Source organism: Macaca nemestrina, chromosome 4, assembly GCF_043159975.1.
Source record: "Macaca nemestrina isolate mMacNem1 chromosome 4, mMacNem.hap1, whole genome shotgun sequence".
NCBI lineage: Eukaryota > Metazoa > Chordata > Mammalia > Primates > Cercopithecidae > Macaca > Macaca nemestrina.
The window spans coordinates 17799484-17822669 of NC_092128.1; the positions used below are offsets into that span (position 1 = coordinate 17799484).

At 45.7% G+C, this 23186-nt stretch overlaps 1 protein-coding gene across 1 annotated transcript in view; it reads right to left on the reverse strand.

Moving 5' to 3' along the window:
- The window catches only part of LOC105471271 (transmembrane protein 178B), a 408963-nt gene that overhangs the window by 268782 nt on the left and 116995 nt on the right, over positions 1-23186 (reverse strand). Inside the window, exon 2 of the mRNA XM_011723640.3 lies at positions 576-689. Within this exon, the coding sequence (XP_011721942.1) occupies positions 576-689 (114 nt within the window). The remainder of the gene's footprint in view (positions 1-575; positions 690-23186) is intronic.

Genomic DNA, 23186 nt, shown 5'->3' on the forward strand with positions numbered 1-23186 from the left:
GCACATAGATATTCTGATCTTTGCTGAGGAATTGCACATGAACCAGCGTTCCAAAACCTATCATTTAAGGGTAAACAGTAGATTTAAAGACCACATCCTACTTCTTAGTGACCTACCCAGATGCACATCTCCAATGTGATGCATCCTGCAACCACCAGCTGGTCTCATCCTTTACCAATGCAACCCAAGGGACTAACAGGTTACCACAATAATATTCCAAGCAACTTGGAGACAGGCTGGAATTATTAATAAATCCCAAGAGTTGGTTCAGTCAGGTAGGTGAAATCTTACATGCCTACCAGGGTGGTGAAATAAGGTAACTGTCTAATTGCTAGTCATTTCTGTAGTTTTGATGGTTGGTTTGTTCTTTAATTTTAGAAGCAAACTCCCCAAATTTATAATGCAATCAAAACCAACTGAGGCAATTCTGACCCAAAGGTATTGGCACTTTACGGAACCATCTCAATGTTCTGAGACCATCCAGAGACCCCAGAAGGAGGCATATCCAATCCTCCGATCCCTCCAAAGGGGACCTCATGGCACAGTCACAGCCACCGAGACTCAGGTGCACTTACGTAGGGCATGCCACTCGTCCTGACGGATGGTCTTCGTGATGTTGAAAGTGAGGTTCCTGGGGATGGTTGCTGAGGAGTAGTGGTATTTGATGTACGTGCATCGCTCAATTTCTCCTGGAAGAGAGAGACAGGAAACAAAATGTTAAGGAAGCAGCAACCACATATGGACTAGTTCTGGGATTAATTTTTCCATCCTGGAGAAGAAGACATTTCATATTGGGCCTGGTGACAACTACAGAAAGACAATACCTTCAACTCCAAAAGAGCAAGAGAGTAGAACTACAATCAAATAGCATTGATTTAGATGGAAAAATACATCCCGGGATCATGCAGAGGTGGGAAGAACCAATGTTTAGGCTGACAGCAGCTTGTCTAACATTCCCAGGAAAATCAACTTCCAAGTCAAGAGAGGAAGTTTGGCATCAAAAGACATCAACAGTTTCCATCCAGGGACCAGCAGAGAGCAGGCTTTGTTAAGCCTTAATGATATCATTTGTGCTCTGAGCACACACAATTTTCTGGAATGGTGAGCTGGGGGAATGGTGTGGGGGGGGCCTCCATCCTCTCAATGTCATCCTCCCAACCTCACCTCTGAACACAAAGCACTCAGATTAATCTGGGTCTCTTCGAACTAGTCTCTTTTCAGGTTTCTTGAACAAAATTTTGATTTATTAACAGACTTAACACCAATCAAAGCATGCTTTACTTGTGGATTCTCAAAATAGATCTTAGATTGTCAAATTTAGATCTTAGGGCAGAGATTCTCGAAGTGTGGTCCCAGGGCCGGCAACATCAGCATTCCCTAGGAACTTGCTACAAATGCAACTTCTCAGGCTCAACCCCAGGCCTACTGAGTCAAACTAGGAAGTAGAGCCTGGCAATCTGAATTTACATCAGCCCTCCAGGGATTTTATTACACACTTAAGTTTGAGAACCACTGCCTCAGAGAAACTAACAGAATTACCAGTGCATTAATGCATAAATCCACCCTGTTTGCAAATTCCAAAAGGAAGGCACGATGGGGAGCTCTTCCCCCATTACTTTTGGTTTCTTGCAGCCATATCTATTGACGGTTGCTCATCTGGGGGATATAAAGCATTGTGAAGAATCAGGAAAGGGGTGATTTTTAAAGGATAGGGGGTTTTAAATTTGGTTTTGCACCTGAATGGATTTTGATGGTAATCCATTTTGCACCCCACTGATTTTCAATTTATAAGTGGTGGCACATGATTGAATTGTTTGACCCCCGGCCCACTGTCAGCAGGGAACCTGCAATTGGTGAAGTGCAATAATTTAGACAGTGCCTCATGAAACCGATGCCTTATTGTAAATCATATCTGGACAACTGCCCAGTTGCCAGTTATTGGCGGACACTCCTCCAGTGGGACTGACGCTGTCCAAGAAGCACATTCTAGAGAGTAGTATGCGCTCTTCCTGCATCTTCCATTTTTCGACTTTGCTGCCTCTTTTCCTTTAGCCCACAAGCATCCTGAAGCCTCTCACATGCCCCCAGCTTTCCCCCTAAGCACACCTCCTCCTCATGCCTTCATCCTGTCACCCTCCTTCCTTAACTTGCAAAACTTGTTGAAAAAGGAGTCTACCAGCCAGTCTCCACTTCCTCCATTCACATTCACACCTCCAACCCCACATGCTCTAATTTCCATAACAATTTCCATTAATAGCATCACCTCCCATCCAGTCTACATCATAAATCCTGCAGTCATTGCGAATGCTGCTTCCTCCTCAAGGGTGCCCCACCTTCCTGACATCCAGCTGGTCACAAAATTCTGCCAGGTCTACTTCAGAAATGTCCCCGGAGTCTCGTACCTACTGTCTATCTCCCCTCCTCCTGTAGTAGTTGTCCTGATACAGTCAACAACCACATCGCTTAAGGACTTATGAGATAGGAGGGACTCGCCAAGGCTGTAGACCACTGGTTTCCAACTTCATTTATGCTGTGGTGCACACACAGAAGATGTTTACAAGGCACCCTGGAGTGAACAGATGAGGCTGCCTGCTCTGTCCAGGCTCCTAGGGCACTGAAGAAGCCAGGGTTTCCAACACACCTGGAATCTATTTATGGGTTTTGGACTTATTCCACCGGTGGGAAACTCTGTTATGGATATCAACTCATTTAATCATTCAATCCGTTCTACAACCAAATTAAGTAGGCATTACCATCCTTATCCCTATTTTTTTAATTTTTATTGATTGATTGATTGATTGATTGAGACAGAGTTTCACTCTTGTTTCCCAGGCTAGAGTGCAATGGCATGATCCCGGGTTCAAGCGATTCTCCTGCCTCAGCCCTCAAGTAGCTGGGATTACAGGTATGCACCACCACACCCAGCTAATTTTGTATTTTTAGTAGAGACGGGGTTTCTTTATGTTGGTCAGGCTGGTCTTGAACTCCTGACCTCAGGTGATCTGCCCACCTCAGCCTCCCAAAGTGCTGGGATTACAGGCATGAGCCACCGCATCCGGCCCCTCATCCCTATTTTTTAATGAGAAAGTGAAGGCATGAGGAGATTAAATGAGTCACTGAAGGAGGTAGCAGTGCCAAGATTAAAATCCAGGACTGTCTAACCAGAGTCTCCTCTATTAGGCCACTCTCCCATGTGGAGTGTATTCTATAAAGGAAAATGTGATAATGTCACACCCCATTCACAGGCCCTGTGTTGGCCTCTTTACACACAGGATAAACCCCACACTCCTCAGGTATAAAGTCCCAGCTCCCTTCAGGCCCCAACCTTCACATACCCCAGGCTCCAGCCAGGTGAACCTCCCACCTTACCTTGAATATGCCATATTCACTCCTGACTTAGCATTTATTCTCCTTCCTGCCTTTCTTTCCCTTAGGATGAGCAAAAACCTACTCATCATAAGAGATGGCTCAAATGGCAGCTACTCAGCAAAGCCTTCCTTGCATCTAGATTGCACCCCAGCAGCAGGCGTTCCACCAGCAGCTTCCCTGCTTCTGTTCTTCCTGCAGCAAACACACTCCTGCACTGTGATTTATCTGTTTACATGCCTCACTCCCCGACTAGATTATGAGTTTCTCAAGGGCAGGGATGTTGTCTTATTCATTCATCTTTATCTTCCCAGCACCTAGCACAAGGTAAGCACCAATAACATGTGCTTTGAGGAAAGAAATGAATAATATGAGGTGTTCTTTGTAAGAATGCAGTGGGTAAAGAATCCAACTGCTTTTATTACATGCAAGGAATTAAAATAATTGAGGCAAATTAGAATCTAATGAATGAAAGGAGGCGATCGTTGCAGAACTCTGTGAGTCTAGAGCAAACGCCTCTTCCCTGCCTGGACAATACAAGGAGAGGCTTATTAATCACAGTGAGGTAGAAGAAAATGGCGTATGATCACAGAACAGTGTCTCAATGGACTTGGTAAACGTAGCCCCAGGGGTAGCTAGGTTAATGGTTTTGGGAGAAAAAAAAGGAATCAAAGAAAGAGGAAAGGAAGATATAAAGTGTAGAAGGCTGTAACAAGAATACCATCATGCCTTGGACATGTGCAGTTGCGCAGGTTGTGTCCTGCACAAGGGCACTTCCCAGGGACACCTGGGCACTGAAATTCAGCTGCTCCTCTTTTGGCTAAGCTTTGCACCCTGCTGGGGGTTGCTGGGGGCTGCCCTGCCAGAAGCTCTGCCTTTGTCTCACTTGCACAATGCTGCCTTATGAGCTAGCAGCAGCCCTACCTACAATAATTTCAAGATTCAATGAAACACCTCCAAGACCCAGCCTTGGGACACAAAACCAGGTCCCACTGGGAATGGCCAGATTGGTGACTCACTCTTGTGTGAGGGAAGCACCTGATTTCTTAGCTCAGGTCAGATACTCTCAGCCTCAACAGAAACTCAACAAGTTGCCACTGGTTCCAGGCAGGCTGGAGCCAGCTCCCTTAACCTCCTCCAACCGCAGCCCACCCAGCCAGAGAGGGAAGAGGCCCTTGACCTTCAGCAAGAGCAAGAAGCCAGCCCACAGGCACTGCAGGTGACTGGCTGGGGAGCCTGCCTGGAGCAGCCACCCCAGCCCCACTGGAGGCCCTGGCTATTTGCTTTGCCTTGGGGATTGCAAGCATCCTGCCTCTGACAGCAATTAAATTTGAAAGATTCAAATATTGCCTAAAAAGAAAAGGAAAATATTTATCCATGTGTCTGCAGGTCCTGTCAGTGTGCTGGGCTTTTGTAAATACAGGAACCATCTGGGCACCAAATAAGTAGGCCCAGAATGTGGGCTTCCTAATACAAACAGGTTTTCCTGCAGCACGCAATGCAGAGGGGGCTACCTGGAAGGCAATGGAGAAGTTCACGGCCTTCCCAGGAAGGAAGGACAAACGCTTCTTCACCAAATTCCTGCATCCCAGCCCAGAGCCTCCGTTCTCCCTCCAGAAGCCTCAGGTAGGGGAGGACTGGCTGGTTGAGACCCCAGGGGTGGCTCCTTCCTGTGCCCCCTGTGGGAGACTTATTTATTTATTTAAAAGAGACTGGGTCCCACTATGTCACCCAGGCTGAAACGCAGTGGCACAATGATAGCTTGCTACAGCCTGGAGCTCCTGGGCTCAAGTGATTCTCCCAGCTCAGCCTCTGCAATAGCTGGGACTACAGGCACATGCCACCATGTCCAGTTCATTTTTTTTTTTTTTATTTTTAGTAGAGATGGGGTCCCACTATATTGCCCAGGCTGGTCTCAAACTCTCAGGCTCAAGTGATCTGTCCACCTCAGTCTCCTAAATTACTGGGATTACAGGCATGAGCCACTACACCTGGCCTTTTCTTATGTTTTGTAGAGATGGGGTCTAACTATGTTGCTCAGGCTGTCTCAGATTCCCGTGCTCAAGCAATCCTTCCACCTCTGCCTCCCAAAGTGCTAGGAGTACAGGCATGAGCCACCACCCCTGGCCTGGTGGGACACTTTAAACCCTCAGTCATGCTCTGCCTTCTGAGCTGGTGACCCCTCCTGCCCACATGTCAGGGTCATAGCAAGACAGAGGTAATTAAGGAGAGTTTCAAAAAAGGACAATTTAACCCAACAGCAAAAGAACGACCTGATTAAAAAATGGGGAAAGGATGTGAACAGACATTTCTCCAAAGGCAATGACATTAAAATGACCAACAGGAAAAGATGCCCAACATCACTAATCATCAGGGAAATGCAAATTGAAACCACAAGGGGACATCACCTCATACCTGGTAGGATGGCTATTATCAAAATAAATAAATAAATTATACTGGCGAGGAGGTGGAGAAAGCAAAACCCTTGCATGCTATTGGTGGGACTGTAAATCAGTGCAGCCACTATGGGGCTCAGTATGGCGGTTCCTCAAAAAATTACGAATGATCCAGCAATCCTACTCCTGGGCACATATCCAAAACAATTGAAATCACTATCTCAAAGAGATATCTGCACTCCCATGTTCATTGCATCATTATTCACAGTAGCCAAAACATACAAGCAACCTAAATGTCCATCAACAGTGAAGGATAAAGGAAACGTGTACCCATGCGATATCCAACATTGCATCCCTACAGTGCCATATAATCGGTCTTTAAAAAGAAGGGAAGCTTGTTGCATGTGACAACCATAGATTAACCTAGACATTATGCTAAGTGAATAAGCCAGTCATAGAAGGGCAAACACTGCATGATTCCACTTATATGAATTCTCAAACTAGCCAAGCTCATAGAAACAGAGAGGAGAACCATAGTTGCCAGGGGCTGGAGAGTGGGAGAAATGGGGAGATGTCATTCAACAGACACAAATTTCAGTCATGCAAGATACATAAGTGATCTGCTGTATAACATTGTGCCTATGGTTGATAATACCATTATACACTCGAACATCTGTTAAGAAGGTAGATCTCCTGTTGAATGTCCTTACCACAATAACAACAAAACAGGGAGGGCAATTTACAAAGCTAAGCACAGAGTATGAAGAGACCAGTGCAGGATGGTGCAAAGGACCCAGGGCTGGCAACAGAAGCAGCTACTATGAACCCAAGCCCTGGAGGGGCAGAGGAGGAAGCTGTTATCAGGACCTGGCAAGGGTGGCCATATGGACAGAGATGATGCAGCCTTTGGTGGAGAGTCACAGCCAACCTCTGGTGAGGTGACAGGGAAGAAACACCCAACCTCTCACTGCTCCAACCTTCAATTTCTCATCAGTTCCTCCCAGTAGCACAACCCAAACTAGAAGCCAGAGGGTAGGTCAGCCTCCAGGAGCTCAGAGCAGATGCAGAAGGCAGAGGCCAGGTTGGACAGGCAGACAAAACACCCAGCTCATTCCTCTCTTTCTCCAGGGCTCTTCCTCTCGCATCTCCCCTCGCTCTTCCACTTCCAAATGCATCACTCTAGCTTTTGCTTAGTCCAATGCTAGCACATTCTTCCTTCCCAGAGCTCCATGGTGGCAAAGGGAGACATGGGGAACCATCAATGGGAAGAGACTGTTCCATTACTTTTTCTCCATCTCAAATCCTTTAAGACCCAAGCATAGCATGACAACTCACATCAAGTACTAAGTGTGGTCCCTGCACATAGTAAGTGCTCAATAAATATTAGTTATTCTTATCAGTTGCTGTCCTAAGACTAAAGGGACATGAACACAGGAACTCAGAAATGATATTACTGAAATGTTTGCATCGTGCTGTAAACACAGATCTATGTCTATCAAGTATAAATTTTCACACACAATACCCCCAGGAGGCTGGTGGAACAAGAGCTCTGATGTATGGAAACAGACCAAGGAAGGGAGGGTGCCAGAGATGGCAGAGAAACTGCAGGCAGTGACACTGAATTCTGAAGTCTGGTCACACCTACAACAATGCCAGCAGGCAGCTTTTCTCCCACATGTATCAGCTCTCAGCAATCCAGGGCTTCCTGAGTGCTTGTCAAAGAAGTCTATCACTCAAGGGTAATATATATTAAGCAGGGCCCTTCTAGGCAGAGTGGTTTTAGAGGCAATGCTAGGACCTAACTTCAGCCCATCTAAAATTATCTTCCCTAAACAAATGCTGTAGTACTTTATATCTCCATTAGAGAGTCATTCCTTTGGATCAAATATTGTTCTCCTGGACACCCATTGCTAAAGCTCTTGTAAATAAGTCTGAAGGGCTGAGATCCCAGATCCCCTTCCTCCAGATGGAGGGCCCCTCAGCTACAGAGGATGCCTAAAGAGCACAGATGCTGAGAAGGGATGAAGCACCCAAGGCAAAGGCAAGGCCCTTAACTACTCACAATGGCACCGGGGCACCTGGTGCTGACAGGGTGGCCGAGGAGGAATTGGAATGTGGGAACTCTCTCCCCCCATCACTTCACAAGTGGTGAGATGGGATTGGAATGTGATGGCCCAATGTATTTAGGAGAGGTTGAGTTAAACAAAGTATAAAATGGCTTCCTTATTGCAGGACTTTAAGAGTTTTTAATATACACTGTGACTCCCCCAAAAAGGGACAGTTACAGCAGATTTTCCTAGACTGCCTTAATCCCAAACCCTTTTTTATTCGAAGAACAGTTTAAACTAGACGGAGTTTATCAAAATCAGAAACCAGGCCAAGTGCTGTGACTCAGCCTATAATCCCAGGATTTCGGGAGGCCAAAGTGGAAGGATCGCTTGAGGCCAGGAGTTCAAGACCAGCCTGAGCAATAGAGTGAGACCCCGTCTCTATAAAAAATTTTTTTTAAAATTAGCTGAGTGTGGTGTTACACACCTGTGGTCTTAGCTACTCAAGAGGCTGGGGTGGGAGCATTGCTTGAGCCCAGGAATTTGAGGCTTCGGTGAGCTGTGATCACACCACCACACTCCAGCCTGGGTGACAGGGCAAGATCCTGTCTCTTAAAAAAAAAGTCAGAAGCCATTTCTTTTGTTTACGTTCTATTCCAGAGCCAAGCACAGCAATGGGTACATAGGAAGCCCTCAGTTATATTTGGATGGGTGAAAAATAGATATCAAGGTCTGCTATTTGATCAAATGATCTTCTAGGTAAATTAAGTAATGGCTCCAAATGTCTGCTGCTCTCTTCTCCGAAGCCATATCTGAGAGCTACCAGCAAAGCCATACCATGGTTGAATTCCCACCCACAAGCTGTGTTCACACAATGCCTTAAAATGAGTCTGGAATATGTGTGGACGAAACTAGTGCAACTGCCCTGAATGTCCTGTGCCACATCCCCTCTGCTCACCTCTGATTGCAGCTGAAGCTGCAGTGGACTCTCCTGGGCAAGCCAATAGTGCCCACAGCAAGCACCCAGCAGCCCTCCCTGCCCCCACTCCCTTCCCAAGTCCACTAAGCCCATGCTGAGCAACTACAGTAGAGCAGCTCTCAACCAAGGGGGTGACAGGGTGACAGATGGAGAGCAGCAGCCCCATCCTTTGGGAGAGTAATTATGAGACGCTTTCTGCACAGTTCCTCAGAGGGTCCCTCTGGAATTGAACCTCACAGTAGTCACTGGCTCCCTCACCTTCTTGACTGGCTTCTTCCTCTTTCCGGTCTCACGCTTCCAGCTCCTGCACACCTGCTTCCCTCAGAGTCCCCGTCACAAGCTCCACTTTTGGGAGAACCTAAACTAAGAACAATGACCTGGAGGAGTGTAACAGACATGGTTTACACGCTTGAAAAAGGAACGGGTACAATCTAGTCCTGTGGTTGCTTTGAAGGGTCCTGTGGGCGTTGTTGGATGAGGCAGGTTCTCTCTTCCCTTGGGTTCCCCCGAGGCCCTTTCCTCTCTTGGTATTCACCTATCTACAGGCACAGGATGGACTCTAGTAGTCCAGAACACACTACTGGACCACTTCTGAGAGTCCGTGTGTTTCCTCCACCCCAGAGCTCCTTTTTTTAAAAAACAAACAAACAAACAAAAATCTATTCAATGCCTACCACATGTCAGAAGCTCCCATATTATCCCATGCCATCCTCATGAAAACCCCAGGTGGGGGGTATTCTAGGACCAGTCCTGTTTGACTAAAGAGGCCTCCAGGCCTTCATCTGTGCCAGCCAGGGGAAAAGCTGGGATGCAGATTCTGGCCTCGCTAACCCAGGTCTGTGCTTTCCAGCGTGAGTGCAGCAGTTCAGACACCACGGCTATAAGGATTCACTGTTGGGTGGAAGATTTGTTGGGAACAAGAGTTATTTTTGCAGCAACAGTGCCTTGTACATGGAAGAAACTCAATACATCTACTGATGAGGAAAGAAAGAAAGGGAGGAAGGAAGGGACACTGTCCATGTCCTGTATGTTGCTCACCTTTCCACGGTGACAACGGTTGGAGTGGGAGACCACATGTGGGGTCTCCCAGTGACACATGCTGGCCTCTGCCCACCACATTGTCAGCCTTTAGGACTTGATGCTGTCTCACGCAGTGGGCTGACAGTTCTTAGACTTTCTAGACTGAGGCCTGGCTAATCCCCTGCACTTAATATATAGAAGATTAAATCAAAAGTAGAAAGAGCACATGGGAAAAAAACCACCAACAAAAAAAGACAAAACCAGTTAGAGCTTTAAGGCTCAGGCTTCGTCTCCTCTTTAAAGAGCATTTTCTTAAAAAAGAAAAAAGTTAAAATAACATTTTAGCAGGGAGATTTTTCTTTAGCACATTAGGAAGGCCATTTATCAGATGCATTCACATTATCACATTGGATTCTTTAGAAGACCACGAGAGTTGGGTGGAGGAACACAGGAGTCTAGGGGCTTAAAGATTGGAGATTAAAAGGAAAAACTTTGTCAGTGATGAAAGGGGCAGGAAGCAAACCAGGAATATTCTGGGGCTTCAAAGTGGGCAAACCATGCTGGTGGTTCCCATACCCCCCACAGCCCTGTCCCCAGCAGGGGCAGAAATGGGAGGGGCAGAGAAGGCACACCCTTGGCAACCTCCATCAAGACCGGCAATGTTGACAAGAGCTCTCCCTATTTAAGAGGCAACTCTTCACAAAGGCTTATTTCAAGAAATCTCCACACCCCACCTCCCCCACGTCTTCTCTTTAGCGCCTTCTGCTCCTCCCAGATGTTCTGAGCCCAAGGATTTGCAAGGCTTATAGCTGCTGCAGGCCCAGCCAGAAAGAAGGTTTTATTTTCTTCATACTGAGGAAAACTGTTATCTATGTTTTTATTTTTAATGCTTTCAAATGCATTCCATTTTGTATGCTTTGTTTTTTCGTGCTGCCTTATCAATGTGGCCTTTTAATGTTGTTTTGTATGCATTGCGTAGACTGAGTCCTAAATATTTAATTTCTTTTCATTCTATGTTACATAAATGTTTGTTATGAGAGGTGCTCAGGGGACCCTCCTCATTACACACATGGAATTTCATTTTCAAAACCTGTCACCCACCCGCTCACCCCACCATCGTGTTTCTGACCCCCTTACCCTGCCCCTTAACATCTTCTGCTGGTTACTGTTACAACACATTTATTATATATTCATCATGTATTTCTATCTATGGCAAAAGCTCTGAGATAGAGGAGCTTGGTTTTTCACCTTTGTGGTCCTGATGGTCAAAATGATGCTTTGAGTACTGTTATTCATTGTAACAATAGCTTCTGTTTAATGAATACTTTCTATGTATTAGGAACTGTGCACAGAACTGTTTTATTCATTTGTTTAATCCTAAGAGGTGCATTATTATCCCCACTCACAAATGAAGACTGAGAAGCTTAGAGACGTATCCTTATCAAAAGTGCATAGCTATTAGGTGGCAGAGGTGGGATTCAAATCCACCTAACACACTCCTAAGTATGCCCTGCCACACGTGTGAAAAGAACTTGGGAAATACCAGACTCTTCTGAAGGAAAGCAGGAGATCTTCCAAGGTTTTATACTGGAAACATAGAAAGTAAAACTTTTCCATTTGCAGGGATTTTCAGCACCTACAGACTCTGCTGCTCTTATCAGAGTAAGACAAAATGTTTGCTTCCATAGCTCCCCTAACAAGCTGGAGAGAAGATAGCTCCATAGTAACACAGAACACAGAAGTGAAGGAGAGCTCAAAGAGTGCCCACTAGCCCCACATCTGATGTCTGAAGTCTCAGCCACATTCCTGTCCCCACTCCCAGGACAAGCCGCTTACCAGCAGGAGCCTTTAGGCAAGTTGCTCACCCTCTCAAAGCCTCTATTTCATCACATACTGATGATAATAATAGCACGCACCTCAGAAAACAGATGAAGAATAAATGAGATAACCCGTGTAAAACCTGCTCCATGATGAGCCTTCAATAACATCCCCTTCCCATACAATAGCCCATAAATATTTAAAGACAATGCTTATGCCCCTCCCCACCCCCCAAGTCTCCTTTTCTTCCAGCTGAACACTTCCGGCTCCCCCAACCACACAGTCACAAAACCCATCACTACACTGGCCATCCTCCGGGTTCAGTCTGTGGTTGAGACTCTCTCCCAGGGTCACACGGAGCACTGGGCACAGTAACTCCTGTGCAGTCAGACCTGTGCAAACCCAGTAGGGCCACCGGCTCCCAGGTCTGGTGTCACAGCTTTGGCCATGTGGCCTGGCCTCCTCTTAGCTTTGTGGGCTGCCACGTGCCGGTGCTGTCACCTGAGAGGACGGCGCCAACGTGATTTCCTCCAACAAAGCTACTAAGCCAACTCTGCCCCTTCATGTGCTTGGGCAACTGTCTTTTCTCATTTTTCAGGTCTTTGGGTTTTTTTGTTTTGTTTTGTTTTGTTTTTGTTTTTTTCTAGTATTTTGGTTTGTTACCTCAGTGTAGGATCTTCTATTTGTTCCAGCCCCTGAAAAAAAATTTTGGATCATGATTGTGTCATTCTACAAATTAGCAATTAGTCCCACATGCTGCATCAGCAGGCCATCGCCATCCTCGCCAAGCCATCACTAAAATCTTTCCACAGGGCAGTGCTGGAGGCAGAACTCTACCCAAGCACACACACAAAGCCTTGTCGTGACCTGAAATCAAGCAGTTAGGAGAAAGCGCTTTGGGTGCCATCATTCTGCTGCCAGGAACTCAGCTCCCTGATCTGCTTCCACACGTTCCCATTTCGTCCACCTGGATGTCACGAGAGGCCTTGCCCACACTGTTCACCCCTATCAGTCTGTCTAAGAACCATATCCAAAAAGGGAATGAGGTCAGCTTGGCATGGCTTGTTCACTCTGCCGGCATCGCTGCTTTCTCGCTGTGTGCTCACCCACCATCTGTTTAATAAGCCTTTTGGACAGTTTTCCAGGGCTCCCTCTAACTGGGCTGCTTGTCCATATTCACGGAATCCCCTGATAGTGCACTCTTTCATTGAAAATCTAGCCACCGGTCACCTGCCTCCAGGCTCACAGCACTTTGCATTCCACAGCTCCCTCAAGCCATCCTGTCTTTACCCGCAACCAGGACAGCCCCACTAGAAAAAACCACCTCTCAGCCGCACTAGAAAAACCACTTCTCCCTGTGCTTCTACATCATCTGGTGGTCAGCACTCCAACTGAGAAATAAAAATGGGCCAAGCACAGTGGCTCACGCCCATAATCCTAACACTTTGAGAAGCCAAGGCGGGAGAATCACTTGAGCCCAGGAGTTCAAGACCAGCCTAGGCAAAATAGCGAGACCCTATCTACAAAATTTTTTTCTTTTTTGAGACGGAGTCTGGCTCTGTCGCCCAGGCTGGAGTGCAGTAGCACAATCTTGGCTCACTGCAAGCCCCGCCTCCTGGGTTCACGCCATTCTCCTGCTTCAGCCTCCCAAGTAGCTGGGACTACAGGCGCCTGCCACCATGCCTGGCTAATTTTTTGTATTTTTAGTAGAGATGGGGTTTCACGGTGTTAGCCAGGATGGTCTCGATCTCCTGAACTCATGATCCACCCACCTCGGCCTCCCAAAGTGCTGGGATTACAGGTGTGAGCCACCGTGCCCAGCCAAAAAAATTTTTTTAATTAGCCAGGCATAGTGGCCTGCACCTGTAGTTTCAGCTACTTGGAGGCTGAGGCAAGAGGATGGCTTGAGACCAGGAGTTCATGGTTAAATGAGCTATGATGGCACCATAGCACTGCAGCCTAAGTGACAGAGTAAGACCCTGTCTCAAAGAAGAAAAAAGAGAGGGAGAGAGAAGGAAGAAAAAGGAAGCAAAGAAGAAAGGAAGAAAATAAGAAAGGAAGAAAGAGTGAGAAGCAGCCTCCCCACTGGGGGACCCCTAGGCACCTCTCCCGCTACAACGGGTGGAGATCTTCCCCAAATTATACTGGATGGCTTCCATTCCTCTGCCTTCTCATTGCATTTGCTAACCAGGTTCTTTTCATTCCTTTATCAAGAGACTCTTTTCCTTAACTAACGCACCTAGTAGGTTGCCATTACTACTAATGGCAGAAACCGCAATTACTTTTGTAGCAACCTATAACATTTCACAGTCTTCTGTTGTAAAGGTCACCTTTTAGTGGGAGCTACCACCTTTTTATCCTAATTCCCTTTTTCCTGGATTCTGAATGCCTTTGCCCCTTTTCTGAGGTTTTTTTTTTTTTTGCATGTTTTAAACAAGACATTTTAAAATGTCATTACATAGTCGCTTCTTCACAAGAGGAAATAAAGAATGAGCTGTCACCGTCTGTGCCCCTCATGGCCCATCCTGCCTGCGCATTTTTGGCTACTTTTTCCCCACTTCACTCATGTATTTTCCAGTCTGAAACGGACTTCTTGGGAAAGAATGAGAAGGTGAGGTATGGCTTCAGATTACCATCTGGGGTGTAGTAAATAATCTATCCCTTATTCCCATCACATCCCTAATGACCTTGGGGAAAGTTCAGAGCCTCGAGCTGCCACCACCCTGCCTGCGGCCCCACACGCCCGGTGCAGATACCCAGAGCAGCTCCTCCAGGCACAGTTTCAGCCAGTGGAAGAATCATCCATCTCCAGGCTCTGACAGACAAACGAGGCGAGAAGGAGACCAGATCTGGTTTTTCACTGGAAAACAATGAGCTCATGCTTTCTCTCTGGGGACCCAGGAAGTGGAGACAGATCTGGAGATGGGAGACAGTGATGGAGGCAGGCAGAGGTGATGAAGGATGGGCCAGGAAGAGGAAGGAGGCCAGTCTGGCACTTTTTAAATGTCACTTTTGATAAGAATCCCCAGCTCTCAGGCCAGAGGGAAACATCCATTTTCTTTAAATTAAGGATTCAGCATGAGGCAGTTGTCCTAAAGGAAAGGGACGAGGAGAAGATAAACAGACTTGGAAATTCGTCATTCCTGCTTCTTCAGAGAAAAGTAAAATGATTGTTCATGAGTCACCAGAATTGCAGATGCCAGGACAGAGATGGCTTTCCTGGGCTCTGCCACCGCCGCCTCTGGGTGTGGGGTTTTGGGACCCAATGGCAGACACTCTGCTGGCCAGCTTCTCCCCAGTCAAGTCCGCCTCCTCCAGGTATGCACCTCTAGAAGGCCAAGGCCAGGCATTTCGTACAGACTGAGCTCAATAAAAATGAGAGGATTCAGACAGCCACCCAGATGCTTCCAAATAACGGAATGAATGTTTAGTTTCAGCTAGGGGGAAAAAAAATGCATATCACTGAGTTTTCCACTTTTCCTTTGAAAAGGGAGTTACATAATGCTGATTTTCCTTTTTACCAGTTAATTCAGAGAGAGAGAAAGAAGAGATTAGGGAAGAACTGGGGGGAACTGAGTTGTACTTGAGAAACAAAATTCAGATGATTGACTATTTTCCTCTTCAACCTGTTACATGTCTTAGCTAAAACTTGAATGGAAACTGGCAGGGCGCGGTGGCTCATGCCTGTAATCCCAACACTGTGGGAGGCTGAGGTTGGTGGATCACCTGAGGTCAGGAGTTCGAGACCAGCTTGGCCATCATGGTGAAACCCCATCTCTACTAAAAATACAAAAAAATTAGGCAGATGTGGTAGTGCATGCCTATAATCCAGCTACTTGGGAGGCTGAGGCAGGAGAATTGCTTGAACCCAGGAGGTGGAGGTTACAGTGAGCCAAGATCGCACCACTGCACTCTAGCCTAGGCAAGAGAGTGAGACTCCATCTCAAAAACAAAAAACAAAAAACAAAAAACTTGAGTGGAAACTAAAGATCACAGACAGAATGTAGAAACCCCAAATGGATGAATCATGTTTCTCTTTATACCTCTGTCTACTCACAAAATTGATTATTTCCATGTTTAAGTTAAATGACTTGGCTAGATTACAGATGTTAATTGAAGTGTTAATTTATCCTGACTCCCTAGTTGCAATGAAATTCAAAAACAGAACTGAAAAAAGGAATAGCACCTTATTCACTCTTTTCCTCCTGTGTCCGGCAGCACTATGCAGAATAAAGAGCATGGGTGCTGGAGCCAATTTGCCATGGGTTCTAATCCTGGCTTTAAGAATCCCTAGATATGGGATCTTGGCCAAATTAATGAAGCCCTCTCTATATACACAAGTGTCTTTATTTTAAAATGGTGTGGTGCAAGTATCTACCCCCTTAGGGATATTGCGAGGATTCAACAAGTTCATATAGGTAAAGCATTTTGTGCCTGGTATGTCATAAGCAATCCATAATTGTTATTGCTATTACTATACTATGGCACCATTTGGGACACAGATTGTAGATGTCAGACACCACAAATGTCCTTTAAGACATGCGGCAAACACAAATCTGTCATGGTTTAACAAAAGAAATGAATGTCTAGGAGAAGCTTCCTATCATCCTGTCTTCTTCTGGCCTCAGGTACTGATCTCACTTTCTTTCTCTGCCATGTTGCTGGCATCTCACCCCATCCCCACTCGCAGCCCAAGGCAGCATCTCCCATTATGCTGTAACCCTGGCTGTGTCCTACCATCCTACTCCTGGCTCAAGGACTGAACCTACTGTGCCCTGATTTCCAGTCCCCTCGAAGACCAATTACACCAGTGAGCTTCTCCAGCACATCTCTTCCACCCATGCACGATAACCCCAAGACATGGAAGCAGAAACATGGCTGCAGCTGCCCAGCACCAAGTATAGTTTGATGTTTGATGCACCCAGGGGAGTCATGACTCAGGACTCACCTTTGACCTGCAAGGATGATACTTGTGAGTTAAACAAGTGACCCCTAACCCCCAACCCTTAGCTCTAACCTAATGAGTCCCAGCCAAGATGGAATTTATTATTTTTTAACTTTCAGAAATGCTGCTCCACATTCCATTTCCCAATTAAAACAGTAAAGCTAACAGATATACCAAGATTTGGTAAAGACAGGGGAAATAGAAACTTCCAGAAACTGTTATTTGGAGTATAAGTTATTCCAAACACTTGACAAAGTCAAGTAGAAATGTATATGCCCTATGGCCCAAATTTACAGCCCCTCGACAAACTCCATATATACAAGGATGTTCAATACAGCATGCTTGCAAAAAAGAGTGAAAACCAAATATCCAAAAAAGAGTGAAAACCAAAAAAAGTGGAAAAGTATAAGGTGGTCATATTCACATGATAGAATATTATAGAGTCATTAAAATAAATGAACTAGAACTGTATGTGTGCATGTCTGTGTGTGTAATGACAGACCTCAAAATATAATATTAAAAGCAAATAGAACTGCAGATTGATAGGTACAGTATCATACTGATATGGTTTGACTGTGTCCCCAAGCAAATCTCAACTTGAATTGTATCTCCCAGAATTCCCATGTGTTGTAGGAGGGACCCAGGGGGAGGTAATTGAATCATTGGATCCAGTCTTTCCTGTGCTATTCTTGTGATAGTGAGTAAGTCTCATAAGATCTGATGGGTGTATTGGGGGTTTCTACTTTTGCTTCTTTCCCATTTTTTCTTGCTGCCACCATGTAAGAAGTGCCTTTCACCTCCTGCCATGATTCTGAGTCCTCCCCAGCCACGTGGAACTGTAAGTTCAAGTAAACCTCTTTTTCTTCCCAGTCTCGGGTATGTCTTTATCAGCAATGTGAAAATGAACTAATACAGTGGATTGCTACCAGTTGAGTGGGGTGTTGCTGAAAAGATACCTGAAAATGTGGAAGCAACTTTGGAACTGGGTAACAGACAGAGGTTGGAACAGTTTGGTGGGCTCAGAAGAAGACAGGAAAATGTGGGAAAGTTTGGAATTTCCTAGACACTTGTTGAATGGCTTTGCCCAAAATGCTGATAGCAATGTGGACAATAAGGTCCAGGCTGAGGTGGTCTCAGATGGAGATAAGGAACTTCTTGGGAATTGGAGTAAAGGTGACTCCTATTATGTTTTAGCAAAGAGACTAGTAGCATTTTGCCCCTGCCCAAGAGATTTGTGGAACTTTGAACTTGAGAAAGACAACTTAGGGTATCTGGTGGAAGAAATGTCTAAGCAGCAAAGCATTCAAGAGGTGACTTGGGTACCGTTAAAGGCATTCAGTTTTATAAGGGAAGCAGAGCATAAAAGTTTGGAAAATTTGCAGCCTAACTATGCGATAGAAAAGAAAAACCCATTTTCTGGGGAGAAATTCAAGCCGGCTGCAGAAATGTGCATAAACAGCAAGGAGCCTAATGTCAATCCTCAAGACTATGGGGAAAATGTCTCCAGGCCGTGTCAGAGACCTTCATGGCAGCCCCTTCCATCACAGGCCTGGAGGCCCAGGAAGAAAAAGGGGTTTCGTGGGCTGGGCCCACATGCTGTGTGCAGCCTAGAGACTTGGTGCCCTGTGTCCCAGCCACTCCAGCTGTGGTTGAAAGGGGCCAGTGTACAGGTTAGATGTGGCTTCAGAGGGTGGAAGCCCCAAGCCTTGGCAGCTTCCACATGGTGTTGAGCCTGTGGGTGCACAGAAGTCAAGAATTAGGTAGGGGAACCTCCACCTAGACTTCAGAAGATGTATGGAAATGCCTGGATGCCCAGGCAAAAGTTTGCTGCAGAGGTGGGGCCCTCAAGGAGAACCTCCGCTAGGGCAGTGTGGAAGGGAAATTTGGAGTGGGAGCCCCCACACAGAGTCCCTACTGGGGCACCACCTAGTGGAGCTGTGAGAAGGCCACTGTCCTCCAGAACCCAGAATAGTAGATCCACCGACAGCTTGCATTGTGCACCTAGAAAAGCCGCAGACACTCCACACCAGCCCATGAAAGCTGCCAGTGGGGAGGCTGTACCCTGCAAAGCCACAGGGATAGAGCTTTCCAAATCCATGGGAACCCACCTCTAGCATCAGCCTGGCCTGGATGTGAGACATGGAGCCAAAGGAGATCATTTTGGAGCTTCAACATTTGACTGCCCTGCTGGATTTCAGTCTTGTGTGGGCCCTGTAACCCCTTTGTTTTGGCCAATTTCTTCCATTTGAAATGGCTATTTTTAGCCAATACCTGTATCCCCATTGTATCTAGGAAGTAACTAGCTTGCTTTTTATTTTACAGGCTCATAGGCAGAAGAGAGTTGCATTGTCTCAGATGAGACTTTGGGCTGTGGACTTTTGGGTAATTGCTGAAATAAGACTTTGGGGGACTGCTGGGAAGGCATGATTGGTTTTGAAATGTGAGGACATGAGATTTGAAGAGGCCAGGGGTGGAATGATATGGTTTGGCTGTGCCCTCACCCAAATCTCAACTTGAATTATATCTCCAAGAACTCCCACATGTTGTGGGAGGAACCCAGGGGGAGGTAATTGAATCATGGGGTCCGGTCTTTCCCATGCTATTTTTATGATAGTAAGTAAGTCTCACAAGATTTGATGGGTTTATCAGGGGGTTCTGCTTTTGCTTCTTCCTCATTTTTTCTTGTTGCTGCCATGTAAGAAGTATATGAGGTAGCCTGAAGCCAACCCACAAGGTCCAGAATGGCATATGAAGAGTCTGTACCTTGCTCAACAGGAAACAGAAGTACTTTGAGGGCCAGAGCTGGGCAGGGTCCTGCAGGGGGCCTTTGGAACTGACAGCAGGGCATTCAGGGAAGGACCTGGGCTGGGGCTATTGTGCTTATCCAGGCACCAGAGTGGGGCCTGAGTATGGCTGGAGACATGGGCAGGGTGGATGCACAGGAGCCCATCAAGTCTACACTTGGCTTCCAGGTCCCCTTGAAGTTGACTGCTCCTTGCAGGGATGGGCCCAACCTAGGCCTCCCTGCACACTGTGCTCACCCTTCTCCTGCAGCAGAGTCCAACAGCCACTCTCACTTCCCAAACATAAGAGCTAAGAGGTGGCAAGTGAGTACCCCCTGGCACCCCAAGCATCCAGACAGAGTGAGAGGAGAGGAGCAAATCGTGCTGATGGAGTCACCTGACCCTGGAAGGGCTGCCCAACTCCTCCGTATAAGCACATTATTCCCATGACTCCAGGGACCCCTTAGGTTTTGCATTCAGGGCTTCTCTGAAATCAGAAGCCAGCATACAGAAGCAGAGAGAGATAAGACAGACAGCTGTCTCTTATCTAGTTTTGCAAGGCCTCAGGTTGCCACTCCATTCACTGCAGTGAACAGAACTGGTGCTGCAGGAGCCTGGCCAGGAAGCCTTCCCAAGGGAACTCAGGATCCCAAAAGCACAGCCAAGAGCAGGGGTGGTTCAGCAGAGGGGCTGGAGGCAGAGGATGCTATGGCCACCACCTCATGGGAGAAGCAGGCTGCAGGGGCAGGTCTTGACTGGAGGATGGGCAGAGGAGTTGGAGGTAAGCAGAGACCATGGCCGGAGTGGAACAATTAGATAGAGGGCATGGGCAGCTAACACTGGAGAAATGTCCATTTTCCTACATTTTTTCCTGCTTACAGAAGATGGAATACATTAAGATTTTTAAAATAAAAATAAATACCAAATCACAAGATGCCTCCCTGCCTGGGAATTAGGACTTCAAAACGCACATCATAGAGATGTTTATGGAATAAAGTGGCAGATATGAACCACCAAAGCAAGTGGTGTCTGAGTACTGAGACAGATGGAAGTAAACACCTAAAAATGAAGACCACTGGCTGGGCGCAGTGGCTCACGCCTGTAATCCCAACACTTTGGGAGGCTGAGGTGGGCATGGATCACCTAAGGTCAGGAGATCGAGACCATCCTGGCTAACATGGTGAAACCCGTCTCTACTAAAAATACCAAAAATTAGTCAGGTGTGGTGGCACGCACCTGTAGTCCCAGTTACTAGGGAGGCTGGGTCAAGAGAATCGCTTGAACCAGGGAGGTGGAGGTTGCAATGAGCCAAGATCGCACCACTGCACTCCAGCCTGGGGGACAGAGCAAGACTCTGTCTCAAAAAAAAAAATAAAACAAACAACAACAACAACAAAAACAAAAAGAAGACCACTGCATGGAGAGTCCCCATTCCTTCTCATGTCTCATCCAAGTCACAGCAGTTCCCAGTTAGCTCCTGGGATATCTGCCTTGGTGCTTCTTCCTGCTCGACTGGCCACCCCCACCTCCCCCTTCCTCAGGTGCATGGCCAATCTCCCCCTCCATACCCTGACAGTCCTTATCTAACCTCTGGTGTCTCTGCTGATCTTGGTCACTCCCTGCAGACCTGGAGCCCTCTGCCTGTCCTCTCTCTATAGCTACTTGGTGCTTCTTCCCCAGTAGGGCCCTGCCTCTCTCTGTTGCATAGGTGATAGAAGAACTGGGCCAGAATTCAGAAAATCCAGCTCAATTTCAAACATGGGAATTTTCTATATAGTAATAGTGGCATCTCAAATCAGTAACGGAAATGATGGTTTATTTAATAAATGATATTCAGTAAACTGGATAGCCCTCTGGGAAAAATAAGCAAAATAAAATAAAAATTGAAGGCACACTTTGCACCTTAAACCAGGGTAAATTCCAAATGGATCAAATATTTGTTTGGAAAAATTTAAGTCACAAAGCATTGAAGAAGTATAAAACCTTTTTATAGCCCAAATGAAAGAAAGTCTTTGCAACTATGACCCAAAACCCACAAAAGAAAATACTGATAAATTTGAATACGTAAAAACACAAAATTTCACATAGCAAAACTCACCATAAGCAAAATCAAAAAACAAACTGAGAGGAATACTTGCAACTTACATCACAAAGAACTCATTTGCTGCAAGGATAAAAAAAAAAAAAAGCACCTACAACTGATAAGAAAAAGATCAACCAATACAATTTAAAAATGAGCAGAAGATGTGAACAGAAAGTTCATGGAAATACAAATGTCACTTAAACATATGAAAAGATACTCAAGAGCACTCAAAATAAGACAGCTACAGATTAAATCTACACTGAATGCCATTTGTAACTATCATTCTTGCCAAGGCCCGGAATCAAGGTTGATGGCAGTGGTGAGACGTGGAGAACCAGACACTGTCGTGAGTTGCCGTTGGAGTGTACATTTTGTAAATTTGTTCAGCCTCTCTGGAGGGCAATCCATCAAGACCTCTCAAAATTACAAAGCCTCAGTTTGACCCAGAAATTCCACATTTAGTAACTTATCCAAGAGATGTTTCACAGGTGTGGAATGACAGATGTACAAGGTTATTCACTGCCACTCTGCTCATAAGAGCAACCTAAATTTCCATCAATAGGAGAATGAATAAATCATGGTACATGCATGCAATGGAAGGCAATAGAGCCATTTTAAAATAGACAAGGCTCTTTAGAAACTGATATGGAATGCCTTAACAGATAAATTAAATGAAAAAAAGCAAGGTGTAATATATATGATAAGCCCTTACTTAATGGCATTGATAGGTTCCTGGAAACTGGCTTTAAGTGAAATTACGTATAACGAAACCAGTTATTTTTTCTCATCAATGTTATAATGAAACAATGTTATTCAAGGACCTGATGTATGTTGCTTCACTTAAAATCGCAGCTTCCAAGAACCTATTGATGATGTTAAGTGAGGACTCAATATACCACATGTATGTAAAAAAAGGAAAAGAGGTGACAAATATAAATATAGATGAACAGGTATATGCTTGCCTATGCATAAAACATCTCTGGATGCAAACTAGTAATACTGGTTGTCTACAGAAGGATACTTGGGAGTTTGGGAAAATCAGAGGGAAAGAAACATTGCTTGTACAGATGCTCCCCAACTTAAGAGAGTTTGACTTACGATTTTTCAACTTTACAATGGCGTGAAAGTGATACACATTCGGTAGAAACCGTATGTCAAGTACCCATATGACCAACTTGTTTTTCACTTTCAATACAGTATTCAGTAAATTACATGAGCTGGGCATGGTGGCTCCTGCCTGTAATCCCAACACCTTGAGAGGCCAAGGTGGGAGGATCACTCGAGCCCAGGAGTTCAAGACCAGCCTAGGCAACATAGAGAGACTTCATCTCTATAAAAAAAAAATTAGTCAGCCACAGTGGCACACGACTATAGTCCCAGCTATTTGGGAGACTGAAGCATGGGGATCGCTTGAGCCCAGGAGGTCAAGGCTATAGTGAGCTGTGATCACACCCCTGTACTCCAGCCTGGGCAACAGAACAAGACCCTGTCTAAAAGAAAAAAAAAGTTACATGAGATATCCAACACTTTGTTATAAAATAGGCCTTGTGTTAGATGATTTTGCCCAACTGCAGGCTAATGTAAGTATTCTGAGCACATTTAAGGTAGGCTAGGCTAAGCTATGATGTTTTGTAGGTTAGGTATATTAAGTGCATTTTCTACTGCTGATATTTTCAACTTCTGATGGGTTGATCAGGACAAAACCTCATCATAAGTCAAGGAGGATCTGTTTATCCTTTTATGCTTTT